General features: G+C 43.2%; 1 protein-coding gene and 1 long non-coding RNA gene across 4 annotated transcripts in view; one reads left to right on the forward strand and one right to left on the reverse strand.

Annotated features, from left to right (window-relative positions):
• col7a1l (collagen type VII alpha 1-like) overlaps positions 1–13,493 on the reverse strand; it is a 61,021-nt gene that overhangs the window by 15,115 nt on the left and 32,413 nt on the right. For all 3 annotated transcript variants that reach the window (XM_042079562.1, XM_042079563.1, XM_042079564.1), the window contains exons 30-64: positions 12,806–12,886; positions 12,423–12,449; positions 11,990–12,034; positions 11,744–11,812; positions 11,047–11,142; positions 10,916–10,942; positions 10,486–10,539; positions 10,204–10,275; positions 10,057–10,116; positions 9,863–9,898; positions 9,721–9,765; positions 9,448–9,483; positions 8,486–8,530; positions 7,382–7,417; positions 7,193–7,228; positions 7,065–7,097; positions 6,664–6,735; positions 6,394–6,453; positions 6,239–6,274; positions 6,056–6,136; positions 5,881–5,916; positions 5,255–5,299; positions 4,016–4,087; positions 3,764–3,799; positions 3,472–3,501; positions 3,284–3,325; positions 3,062–3,115; positions 2,879–2,917; positions 2,700–2,759; positions 2,389–2,421; positions 1,682–1,747; positions 1,390–1,434; positions 1,250–1,285; positions 1,021–1,047; positions 88–165 (exon numbers count right to left, since the gene is read on the reverse strand). In XM_042079562.1, coding sequence (XP_041935496.1) covers positions 88–165; positions 1,021–1,047; positions 1,250–1,285; positions 1,390–1,434; positions 1,682–1,747; positions 2,389–2,421; positions 2,700–2,759; positions 2,879–2,917; positions 3,062–3,115; positions 3,284–3,325; positions 3,472–3,501; positions 3,764–3,799; positions 4,016–4,087; positions 5,255–5,299; positions 5,881–5,916; positions 6,056–6,136; positions 6,239–6,274; positions 6,394–6,453; positions 6,664–6,735; positions 7,065–7,097; positions 7,193–7,228; positions 7,382–7,417; positions 8,486–8,530; positions 9,448–9,483; positions 9,721–9,765; positions 9,863–9,898; positions 10,057–10,116; positions 10,204–10,275; positions 10,486–10,539; positions 10,916–10,942; positions 11,047–11,142; positions 11,744–11,812; positions 11,990–12,034; positions 12,423–12,449; positions 12,806–12,886 — 1,746 coding nt within the window. The remainder of the gene's footprint in view (positions 1–87; positions 166–1,020; positions 1,048–1,249; positions 1,286–1,389; positions 1,435–1,681; positions 1,748–2,388; positions 2,422–2,699; positions 2,760–2,878; positions 2,918–3,061; positions 3,116–3,283; positions 3,326–3,471; positions 3,502–3,763; positions 3,800–4,015; positions 4,088–5,254; positions 5,300–5,880; positions 5,917–6,055; positions 6,137–6,238; positions 6,275–6,393; positions 6,454–6,663; positions 6,736–7,064; positions 7,098–7,192; positions 7,229–7,381; positions 7,418–8,485; positions 8,531–9,447; positions 9,484–9,720; positions 9,766–9,862; positions 9,899–10,056; positions 10,117–10,203; positions 10,276–10,485; positions 10,540–10,915; positions 10,943–11,046; positions 11,143–11,743; positions 11,813–11,989; positions 12,035–12,422; positions 12,450–12,805; positions 12,887–13,493) is intronic.
• Positions 1,692–4,503, forward strand: LOC121697820. The gene is made up of 3 exons (XR_006026558.1): positions 1,692–1,772; positions 2,693–2,962; positions 4,022–4,503. It is a non-coding gene; the product is annotated as an uncharacterized LOC121697820 (long non-coding RNA).

A 13,493-nucleotide genomic window follows, 5' to 3' on the forward strand; every position in this document is an offset into this window, starting at 1 on the left:
CACACACACAATCAGTCTGGCCACAAAGACTTCTTGATACATTTGCGTGTGTTTAAGGGCAGAGGATGTGATGGGAGAGGGCCTTACCTCTTCTGACACCTTGATGACAACCGGCGGGCCTGGAGGTCCTGGAGGCCCCGTGTCCCCTTTGTGTCCCACTGGACCCTGAGCAGTGCAGCCACAGCACAACGGTGTTAACGTGAGCAAAGGCTGGGACACGCTAACAGTATACTCATGTTAAAGGTATCCAATGCAATTCTGTTTTTTTTTGTTGTTTTTTTGCTCCTGGACCTAACAGTGACAGAGTAATTCTATTTTACACAACTGTTGTAAATACCACTCATTCCTTTCCTCTGGACACAGTGCATGTGGATTTGTTTACCAACCGGTAAAGATAATCTCCGAACAGGTGTGTCGGTGAACAAGGAAATATTATACGATTTCATACAAATAATAGGCTATTGCACAATTGGCGTACAGCAATTTGTGATTCTCTGGGTTGGGGGAGAGCGAAGTTGCAAGGCTGGTTCTCCATAGATAGGCAGGCTATGGCTGCGAAAGGTGTGCTATTCTCCCTATTACAAGTTTGTTTACCATCAAATGACTTCAAAGCTGTTATATGAAAGATCACATTTGTTTATGTTTATGTTTGTGTTTGTGTTTATCGTTTCGTAGCCTTTGTCCAAAACAACATACATTACATTTTAACCAAGGACCAAACCAAACACACAAGAGAGGTAGCTCACCCCTCCATTCAGTATTCTCAGAGAAACTCTACAATGGGTTTTGTTTTTGTTTGGGGGACAGGCTGCCCCCGCTTTGTTTATTTCAAGTTTTCGGAGCCTGGGCTGCCTACGGAGACCGGCTTTTTTACAGTGTACTCACAGAATGGGCAGCTAGCAGATCGTTAGGAAATGATTGCCGAATGTGACAAAACATTTTATGGGCTTGAATCACGTATGATCACTGACTGTACCTTTAAGGTAAAAAACTTGCATAGGATGCCTTTAAACATCTTACCTCTGCACCAGGCTCACCCTTGTCACCCTACAAACACATAAAAAGTGAAACAGTAGTATTCCTTCATGCACTAGTAACCGAACACTACTTAGTTACAGATACCAATGCAGATGCATCATAACTCTGCATTATACTACATATTAACATGCAATGTACACAATAGGCAATATGAGTGTGACAAGATCAGCTAGCATGCTCGCCAACATATCTCCAAGCTGCCACTACATACCTTCTTCCCATCATCCCCTCTGGCTCCCTGTTCACCCTGGAGAAAAGGATGGGGAGAGTGACTGTTGGGAAAGGATCTGATAGGATCAGAAAATCAAATGCACCAAACGAAGCATAAGGTACATGCAGTGGAGAACTCACATCTTTCCCTGCAATGCCTCGCTTGCCGTCGATGCCTGGTCTACCCTGCATTGGTAGGACATGAAGAGAGAGAGGGAAAAACAGCACAAGAGAAAAGGATGCATCAGTAACTGACTGAAGGAAGACTGATTGAATATTGAAGGTAGATGTTACAAGAAAGAATGTAATTGCAGGGTAGATAATGACTAAGCTTTACATTTACACCTCGTTATATTTACACTTATTAAGTGTCCTGGTCCATGTTTGTTCCTGGTATTTGAAGGTGAAGAAACAATAAAGCTTTCACACTCACAGGAGTCCCAGGAAGCCCGGGCATCCCAGCTATTCCGACTCGGCCGGCTTCACCTTTGTCTCCCTTCTGCTCACACAAACACATATCAAACGTAAGGGTGACCACACTCGCACTCCCACCCCGCCACAAACCCTCCCACACACACTGAACAGTGTACAAACACACTATACATACATGTAGGCATACACCGACGAACAGACACACATACACAGCCATCGACATTCACAAAGCACACATTTAATTGCACATACGTATACGTACTATGGCAGCCAGTACAGCAGTATTTTGACAGCTAAGGTCAGCTACTGTACTCTTTAATGACTAAAAATGGCTGTGCTTCAATCAGCTGTCTTTTGCAAAAGCGCCGGGGATGCGTCATGAAAGAGCCTCCCCTCCAGATATGAGTAATGAGAGAGAGAGAGCAATCATCCCATATTGTGCTAACCATGACTGATTCTTCCTGGCCGAGACGCACACCTCCTGCAAAGCAGCAAACTAACTCCGTTAACTCATTTGCTTCGCTACACACACACACACACACGCGCACACACACACACACACACACACACACACACACACACACACACACACACACACACACACATAAGGAAGGGAGAGTGTAGTATGAATCATCAGTGTAATGACATGCGGTAGGGTAGATGTGAGTCTTGATATGGAGGTGTGAGCATGCGAGCGAGTGAGCTCACCGGTCCAGGCTCTCCTTTCTCCCCTGCTTCGCCCTGAGGGGGGGGGTATATCAAAAAAGTCAGGTTGGCAGTGGAATTTTTAATAGAGCCAAACTAGCTCAGGCTTTTTGCCTTCTTATTCACATATTCATGCAGCACCTGGAGCAAAAAACATCAAGATCCTAACACTCTTCGTCAATAACATTCATTTACATAGTTTTAGTTCCATCTGTGCATGTGAGCGTGCATGCGTGTATGTGTGTGTGTGTGTGTGTGTGTGTGTGTGTGTGTGTGTGCTGTATGTGTGTGTGCGTGTGCTAAAAAGACTGCACCTTGGATCCTGGTGTGCCTGGTAGCCCATCCAGTCCATCACTCCCAGTGCCGGACCCGCCCTGTGAAGAGGGCACACTTGCATTTTAAAGGCCACCATGGACCTGATATTGGATCTCAAGCCCCAACGAATGTTATCACATTCAACATTAATCCTATCAATGGGACACCACACACGTACCAGTGATTTGCCAGGGGGTCCAGGCTTTCCTTCAGGACCCTGTGGAGATGGAGAAACAGATGATGAAAGAGGGAGCAAATGCTGGTGAGGAGATTGACAGAGAGAGAGAGAGGGTGTGAATGGCACACAGAACAGGCCAGAGAGTCAATTAAACAGAATAGAGAGGCAGAGACAGACACTTGCCATTGGTCCAAGATGACCCCTCGGGCCCGGTAGACCTGGATCTCCAGGCTCTCCCTGTTAAAACACACCCAAATAGATAGAGATAGAGAGAGAGAGAGAGAGAGAGAGAGAGAGAGAGAGAGAGAGAGAGAGAGAGAGAGAGAGAGAGAGAGAGAGATTAGATATCATGCATGACAATGCAATGCTGTAATTCTGTAATTCTTGATGCATTACTGGTGTCACCTTGATAACTCTGGCCAGGACGTTGTCATTAGATGAGGTCAACTGCGGTGTAAAAAACATTATCAACACTTTCATCCTGTCATATCAACATGTTAACACTTGCATCCTGTCATATCAACATGTTAACACTTTCATCCTGTCATATCAACATGTTACCACATGCAAAGTAGTTCATCTACTTAACTCACATGAGTTATTCCAGGTGGTCCCGGCTTCCCCTGTGGAGCGTGACAGACGAAACACCAATAAAGAATAAAATCAAACATGATATACTCCCACTTGCAAGTTAAATAAACCACCCTTCATATCTATTTCTAATCCTGTATCGCATATTAAGTCAATCTTTAAGCTCTGAATGACTCACTTATTGTTTTCATTATAACTAATAAAACTACTGGAAATATGAAGGGTGAAAACTATTATAGATATATAACGTCTATGGGATTGCTGCAGGTTAAAAGTAGAGAGAATGAAGCGTACCGGCTCTCCTCGTTCACCTTTGGGTCCCTCTGGGCCCTGAAACACATCAATACTCAATGACCACAAACTTACACATTCGCAGCAGTATGATGGGAAAGTGATGGATGATCCATGCAGCTGCGCTTGCTGTGCAGCTAGACTACATTCACTTCATTAATTTGTGTAGGCACAGAGTGAGTGTCCTTGAATCGATGCACAGTGTGTGTGCTGTGGTGAAGGGGGTTGTGTTAAGGCCAGATATTCATTTCTCACCGGCAGGCCGATCTTCCCCAACTCGCCCTTCTCTCCCGGATCTCCTGGCCGCCCGGGCAGACCTAGTGGGCCCTACATCAAAGGAGATGAGAACAAGAGAACAGGAGAACCGGAGAACATGAGAACAGGAGAACCGGAGAACAGGAGAAAACGAGAACAGGAGAACATGAGAACCGGAGAACAGGAGAACATGAGAACAGGAGAACAGGAACAGAGCAGCAGGGTTATCGGATGGATATCAGGATGAGCTCATGCTTGAACTACCGCCTGTCCTCACAGCAATGGAGGACAAGAGTGGACAAAGGACAGAGTGGACAAAGTGACTCTGCTCATGTAACACAGCCAATGATGATCACAAACAACATCCCTGTAGCATAATTAATGCTATTGCATGACGAGCATACTGCATAACCCCCCCCTCCATGCCACAGCCGAACTGTGGCCACTCTTATACATTTTCTTTAAATAGTTAAATATATAGATATATAGACTTTACTTTACTTTATTTCTGCATTGTTGCACTGTTGGACTTACTCATTTGCACTATCACCATGACCACTATCACCATTGCACTACCACCATGACACTCATTCACACAGAGCACCTTAGAGCACCTTACCATACCTTACTATGCACAGAGAATCACAGGCTCAGTCCCTCCCTCAGTCATTGCAAGCGCCTCTGATTGATTAATCACCACCATGTGGATACTGTTTTTAGAATTGATTTAGATTAAGTGTTAGTATAATTTGTATTTTAGTATATTTAGCATATTCTTTATCTTCTACTGTCCTTATTGCTTAGTTGTGTTTTTATATTATATACTTTAATTACTCTTTCTGCTGTTAAAGAATGTGTTTGTGTTGTCTGTATGCTGCTGAGACCTTGAATTTCCCCTGGGGATCAATAAAGTATCTATCTATCTATCTATCTATCTATCTGTCTGTATTCTTCCCAAACATGGGTGAACATCTGTTCTGGGATTCATTTGAGGCCCTGAGTATTTTGGCATCTTTCCAGACCAACTAGACTAAGGTAACAAAGTACACAGCAAAGCAAAGCTAAACAGCAGTAGGGAGTGTGGCTTGGAGCCTGACTGGGTTGTCTGGGATGCTCACATTATCCTGTCTGGAGCCTTGTTTGTTTCAGAAGCCCTGCGCGCTCTGTCTGCTCATTCCTATAGTGTACACATCCACACTCTGTGAGAACATTTCCTAGAGTAGAGGAGGATCTCCTTACCCTGATGCCCCTTTCTCCCGGCTCGCCCGGAACCCCTAGGTCACCCTGCAGGACGAGGCATCGGTCAGACACAATCACATCAAGATAATTAGGCCAGCTCTGCTCACTCACACAACACACTGGAGAGGTTACACACGTTGTTGGAAGTAAACCAAGCAGAGCAGAGATAGGGCTCACTCATTCTTCTATAGTGTGTGGGTGCTGCAACAGGTTGGGGGAGTTTAAAGAGATTAGAGGATAAAGATCATTTGCTCTGATATATATATATATTTAAAATCTCCTTTTAATAACAGGTTCATTATTTGGCATTGTTCCCAGGGAAACAAACCCCAGGTGATTCTTTTCTTTACCATCCCTATTGCCAAATGTAAACATTTTAATTTCATGACATTATAAAAGTTTGTTGTTTAAATGTTCACTTTCATGTGAAGACATCCTGTGTATTTGTGCTTGTGTATCTGAAAGAGTGCATGCATGTAACAAAGAGACGATATGTGAGTTTAGTTAGTCCTAGTGTTCAGTTAGTGTGTGTGTGTGTGTGTGTGTGTGTGTGTATGTGTGTGTATGTGTGTGTCTCCGTGTGTGTCTCCGTGTGTGTGTCCATCCAGGTCTATAATTCAACTTACCTTAAGTCCCATATCCCCTTTAGGTCCTGATTCACCCTAAAATGTCAAAGAAACAGAATTTATGTAGACAAGCCATAGCGCCCTTCAGCTTGTCTCATATTTACTTGATTATTTCTTCTCTCTCACCCAGGCAGGGAGGAGTACCACAGTAGCAGCCCCTTCGGATCTTACTTACATCTTTACCTCTTAGTCCAGGGGCTCCTGGGTTGCCCGGGAATCCAATGGTGCCTTTCTCCCCCTTAGAGCCATCATTGCCCTGGGACAGAAAGGTCAGGCTTCCTCTCAGGAGGTAGTAACAACCACACGGCTACAACAAAAACCAAGAGTGTAGAACCATGAGGAACGTAGACTCACTTACCTTGATTCCTGGTTTCCCTGACAGTCCAACATTACCCTGAGAAAACCAATGGTGCATAAGAACATTATTTATTTAGGGCAAAGAGGTTCTCATCATCATTTTATCAGTATCTGAGAAAAAAAGCCCCGCTCCCTCCAGAGTCCAACAGCATATACCCTCTCTCCAGTGTCCCCTTTCGGACCAGGCTGTCCTGGGATACCAAAGCCAGGGCCACCCTGCAGAGACCCACAAGCAAAACGATACTCAGTAAAGACCAACAACAAACTCCAGAACACATCATAGTATTAGTCCATGTCTGACATGACGCAATGGACTGACCAATCAACGAAAACCTGTGGCTATCCAGACTCTGTTCATTGTTGTATTGTGGTACTATTAGAGTGGTCAGACGTCTGAAAAGCTAATCTAGTGAAATACCTACGCACCTTCACTCCTTTGTCACCTTGCTCTCCCTTTATGCCCTGTGGTCCAGCAGGCCCTACAGGTCCAAGGTCCCCCTGTCAGAGCACACAGGACATGCATTTAACACCATGACACCATCACATCACATCACAACGGAAGCACTGAAGTGCATGACATACAGGAAGACTGTGATTATAACACATACATGTTGTTCTTAGTACAATCCACAGGGCTAATTCCACAGTAGACTCCAATTGCTTCCAAATACATGCCAGATGTTGCTTTCCATTGTTCACAAAGAAAACATGTGGTTGTGTGCATATAATTAAGCGAAAGAGTGAATTTTACAATTGATTACACTCTCCTACAAGTGAATTTCACTCTACACAGAAAGTTACAGGAGTAGTGACATTGAATACCTTACCCGTACTCCCTTTTTCCCAGGGGGTCCAAGAACCTGTTTAAGGATGACATGAATGTAGACATAATGTCAATAAAAAGCAATTTAACTGTATCACACTGTCCAAAAATAACCCTCATTTTATGTCTTACCCCTTTAGCTGGGTCGCCTGGGGCTCCTTGTTGTCCCTTTAAAAGGAAACAATGGCATCTTAAATAAGACATGCAGAACAACATAGCCAGCAAGACCAAATATAGCCAGATGCAAACCTACCTCTACCTACCTCTGTAGTCATTATTGACCAAGCATTTGTAGCATCTACAAAAACCACTCCACCTTACCTCATCACCTTTAGGTCCAACAAGTCCTTGCAAGCCCTACATGAGGACAGACATTATTTCACAATATATGAGCAAAAATATAAATATAACATAGAATAGAATGATCATTCACTAATACTTCATTGCATAAGGATAGTAAATGATGGGCTTATATCTGCATGGAGAAATTACAGGATATTTTATTTCAGTTAATCAAAGACGTGATCACCACTCCAGATGTTTAGTTTGTTTCATTCACACCTGAGATCTGCATCAGCTTAATTTATCTGCAGTTTGTTCATTCTAAGCACCCAGTCAAGCACCCAATCAATGCCTCTTAGTCCACCTCTGACACCTTATTTCAGAACTCAGTGGGTCATGACAGTGTTAATGATCACACTAACTAACCAAGACACACTCTTTCTCCAACCCCTCATGAAGCCTTTTTAAATGATCGCACACGCAGTGGGAAACCTAAGAGTAATCTACAGCGGGTACTTAACATCACATCAGACAGCCATTACATCTTTATAATCCTAACACCAAGTGAATAGTGGACTTTAAACTTTAGATTCATTCTAATGCATTCAGGCTTAGAGTCCGTCTAGGTGAGTGTTTTTTTTTTTTTTCACTTTGAGAGGAGGTTTAAAAAGAGTGTTAAAAAAAACACAGTTTAATTAATGAGGATCCAGAGAGGCAGGTATTAGCCTCAACCATCTGAGGCTAAAATCCATGGCTGGTCGGTGGTGAGGGGCAGAGGCGGCCTCCTCTGCACTAATCACAGGCCTTAATTTCCCCAGGGACGCACCCACCCACTGTCCATATTAATAACCCACAGGTTTAATCACACATCTATGAAAAGCAAGACAGAAAGTTGAAGGGCTACTGAAATAAGTGTGTGAATATGAGTAAGTGCTTGTGTGAGTGTATGAGTGGAAGGGTGCATGTGAGATGAGATGAGATGAGATGAGAGAGAGAGAGAGAGAGAGAGATAGAGAGAGAGAGAAATAAAGATGAAACGTAGTTCTTCGATGTATACTTTGTTAAGCTGAATGGAGATCACTGGCCATTTTGTTGTGGGGTGCGGTAGACTGGGTTATGTCTGTGACATGAATTGCTACTAACCTGAATGCCGTGAGGTCCAGTAGGCCCGATCTCCCCTCGTGCACCCTGGAGAGACAAAACATGGTGTTCAGAGAAACCCCTCATGGGCATGGTAAACAAGCAGACTCATCTCAATAAGACACAGTGCTCAGTGCAATAAGATGCCTGCAAACTGTAAGCAATACTATACCAGACCATAATACTATCCAATCACTATGCTCTGCCATCACTAGAGAAGAGTTCTGTTTGCATTTCTCTAGTCTTATCAAAACTACTGATTCATTTGTACTGTACGCTGAGCTTTTTTTTTCAATAATTATCTGTCTACTGGAGTATTTCATATGCAGATGTGGCTTCTGCTAAGCACTTTTGATGAGTCACTGTCCTTCAATTCTGATAACAATGCACACCGCTGGCTATTGTACACAACTAAATGGGGAATTTGTGTTGAGAGGCACTCAAGCCCAGAAAACATAACACTGGTCACTGGTGACCCGCACTACTTTGCTCTGCTGTGGGGGAAAAAAACATCTCTTCTTCACAAGACATTTAATCTTTATTCTTTTTTCTTCTTCTCTCTCTCCCACAACTCAGAGTTATCTTTACTCCAAAGGGCCTGGCTCCGCCAGCCAATCAATTCCCACTGTTCTCTGACGCATCCTCTGCTTCCCATCAATTCCCTTCGTAGCGCACTAATGATGCAGACAGCGGACAGCCACACTGGAGAGACCAGAACTGCGCAGAACAACAGAAGGCCCGGAGCTGGAGGGTATGGATCTGTGGCTAATTATAACCATCTCTCCACACCCACGGTGGACAGACCAGCACCATCAAATGGCATGGAAAGAAATGGATTCGTCTCTTTTATGGTTGATTTCTACACACATACAGGCCTTTGAATGCCTATAGAAATTGCATGTGTGCTGAAAGGAAAGGGTGTGAGCAGATATGGGATTATGCCGAGGCACGTGGGATTATCTCACCTTCTCCCCCTGGTCTCCTTTCAGGCCCCTCTTCCCCTGTTTGTGGAGGGAAAATCACACATGACTCTAAAGACACTAGGAACTAGGAACTAGGAGAGGAGCAAGATGAACTCAAATATCTACAATAGAAACATTATTAAGCTATTACCGGCATATTAGTTCTCCATCCAAATCGTAATAGATGACTTTAATAGCAAACAATTAGATGTTTAACCTAAAGGGTAGAAAGTGAGTATTTTATAAAGAAAAATAATTTCAATAGTTAAAACATACCCGGGGACCAACGATTCCCTGGACCCCCTGATTTCCGGGCTCACCCTTGGAATAGCATGACAGATAGGGCAGTGAGCACGCGAACACAACAAGCACTTTCTGAACAGAAGCACAGCCTGTAAGCCATCTACAATCGACTTACCTTTGCTCCTACAGGACCAGATCGACCAATTTCTCCCTAAGAGAAGACATGGTTCATCATTTCAGAAGTGGAAGTGCTCGGAATTTCAATTGGGTTCATTTTTATTACTGTAGCTCTATCCAATTATTGAAAAATAATAATAATAATTGAAAAAAGCATGGATACCTCACTGCAATAAGGTGTACTGCACCTACCTTCTCCCCTTGAGTTCCCTTTGGTCCCTGCACACCCTGAGTCCCAATGCCCTCTTCTCCCTATAGGAAAACCATGACCATCCATTATCATGATCCCTCACTGATGCTATTTCATGGCTAACTCAGTGTGGTTACTGCATGGATCACCTTTTCTCCTTTTTGTCCAGAAAGTCCCGGGATTCCAGCAACACCAATCGGACCAGGTAGACCAGTCTGACCCTTAGTGGGAAGCAAAATGGAAAGGATATAAGAAGAAAATGCTAAATGTAAACAATCAATTGAAATTCTGATATTATCCATACATTTCTTTGAGCAAAAGCACCATTTCCTCAGTATGTTACATTCCATACATCTGGGTAGCAGGTTAAGCACAGTGCTATCCCGGTGATGTAAGGTTTAATGCTAGAGTGTCCTAATAAGACTGCTTACTTTAGAACCAGGCTCTCCCTGGTCTCCTTTAGGACCAGCTTTCCCCCGCAGTCCCTGACAAGGACACAAAGTGTCTTAATTACACGTGAGAGTTTTTATAAAGGCAAAACAGATACATCCGTATTCAGATAGATACTTTATTGATCCCTAGGGGAAATTCAAGGTCACAGTAGCATACAGACAACATACACACACACATTCACTAACAGCAGAAAAAGTAATTAAAAGTATATAATATAAAAAACACAACTAAGCAATACGGACTGTAGAAGATAAAGAATATACTAAATATACTAAAATACAAATTATACTAAATAAAACTTAATCTAAATCAATTCTAAAAAACAGTATCCACATAGTGGGTAATTAATCAATCAGGTGAATCAGGTTATAAAGATAAAGAGAACAACAGCACTATATACAGTATTACCTTAAGACCTGCCACTCCTGCATCCCCCTGAAACAGCCACAAAGAAAGCATATGAACACACGTCCCAGACATGGCAGCTCAGATCTGCACATTAGATGCACAGTGCTGATACACTGATATCTCTCCCTTACTTTGACTGAAGCTCCTGGAGTCCCGGGAGGACCGGGCTGGCCGGGGAGGCCTGGAGGCCCTGACACCCCCGGTACCCCTGGAGGACCCTGGGGACCCTGTGAGAGACAGAAGGCAATGTTTCACCAGACCCAAACAGGTAAACAGTAGACAATAAGTATGATGCTCGAATAAAATAGCTTATTTTAACTCTTAAACCAACACTTGAGTATTCATTTTTTTCATTATTATTTAAAATAGCTGACAGTGGTTTTATTTAAGTTAGTGACAGGATTAAAGGCCTGCCTGGCGCCTGAACAAAACACTATCTGGGGTTGCCACCGTTACAATGTAATCCCTTGTAATATAGTTGATAATGTAAGTCACTTTGGACAACAGTGTCTGCTAAATGAATAAATGTAATTATACATTATTATCACAACTGAGATACTTTAATTGAGAACATCAATTACATGGCGTAGTACGTTTAAAACTAACACTACTAGTTGGTAAGAAATCAGAGTTCATACTCTGGCAAGAAGCTGAAACCTAGGTATTTCTCCAAATATCCTTTCAATTTCATCACAACTGCTGTCTGGACAGCTCAGAATCTGTATTCTATGTCAAAAGGTGAGTCAGAGAACATTTGGAGTGTTCACGTATATCTTATTCATTCATCTATACAGTACGGTACGTCTATAGGAAGTATAAGCTACTTGCAGAGGATCCAGGTTCTCCTTTACGTCCGGGCACCACGTCCATGTTCCCGACCACGTATCCCGGCTCTCCCTGTGGAAAAAAAAATGACACCGCCCTGTAACATCAAGCCGTTAAGTCACATGACAATTCCAAACAAACGAGCGATGTGGACACACGGGTCAAGCACAGGGCATCCATCACCTCCGCCATGTAATTGAATACACAACACGTGTAGGCATGAATAATGATACAGCTGGCTGAACTCACCCTTTCTCCTCTCTGGCCCTTCTGTCCTCCTATACCAGGAGGTCCCTACGAGGTGAACACACACACACACACACACACACACACAGACACACACACACACACACACACACACACACACACACACACACACACACACATTAGTGTTAACTGAATGAACGAGTGAGTGAAATAATTAATGGCTAATTATGGCACAGTGTCTTGACTTAATGCACTGCTAGATGAAGTGTGTAGGCCATGCATAATTAACCTGCAATCAGAGCTCTGTGTGCATGGTAAATGGGCATGTGTACAGTAACATATCACACTAAACATATGGGAGTAATAGCAGAGTGCGGGCATCTCATTCATTTAAATGGGGATGTGTAACATAATACGTGAGTGTGTGTGAGTGAATTGAAATGGGGACACTATAGTGAACAGGATGAGTCCTCACAATGTCCCCGGGGGCTCCAGCTGGACCCTGAAACAGACAGAGAAATACAGACATGAATTTCACTCTGAAGTGTAGAGGTGTACACACATCTATATAAATTTTACAGGTGCTGGATATTGGGAATACTACGTAGAACACAAGAAGAGATATCCGCACACTGTATCTAAAGCTCCCAGTTTAATGGTGGATGATGATACACAACGTTTCGACCACTCAGCAATTTTACAAGTAGCTAGATGCTCAATGCAATTTGGTGGAATAGAAGTCTGATTCAGTGTGTCAATGTAATGAGCCAAAAGTTTGTAAATAAATAAATCCATGACAAAGGTGTGAACACATTGACTGCGCAGACAGGTGCTTCTGTATGTAGGTCAGTGTTTTACCCTCTGTCCAGCCGAACCAGGTGGTCCAGTCCTTCCAGGTCGTCCCGGCAACCCGGGAACACCATCTGTTCCAGGAGGTCCCTGCCCAAAAATGTTCAGACTCAGCAAAACGCACGGACCAACGGAAAAGATAGACAAATATGCCAACAAATCCAGTCCAGTCAGTCTTTTGAGCCACATCTCTTGAGCCTTATAGACCCTTTCAACAATAAAAACAAAAACAATGCTTGAACATTCTATTTGGGCCCCAATCTACTTCCTCTGCATTAAAGGTGCAATTTGTAGGATTGTTACCGAACGTTCTGTAGGCCAAAATCAAAACACTGGTGAACGTTCTCAAGACTACCAGACGCGAGCCTCTTCTGGGTTGCCAGATGTAATGAAGACTCAGCTAACGTTAGTTGACCTGCAGCTGCTTTAACGTTTCTCCAACCATGACCCAGCTACCTACACATTACGGAAACAGTGAAAACAAAAAATACCTCTCTAACCAACGTAACATATTTAGCTGAAGTTAGCGATGCAGATGAAGTTTAGCCTAGGCTACCTGTTGTGGAGAAATATTGCCAGCTCTGCGTCAGACTTGATATTCTTCGTTTGACGAAGACATCACCATATTAGGAAGCTCCTCCGATGTCCACTTAATTTGTTTCTTGTTTTAATTTTGTAAATTTGCCTGCCTCTCGTA

This window comes from Alosa sapidissima, chromosome 22, assembly GCF_018492685.1.
Source record: "Alosa sapidissima isolate fAloSap1 chromosome 22, fAloSap1.pri, whole genome shotgun sequence".
Classification (NCBI taxonomy): Eukaryota; Metazoa; Chordata; class Actinopteri; order Clupeiformes; family Clupeidae; genus Alosa; species Alosa sapidissima.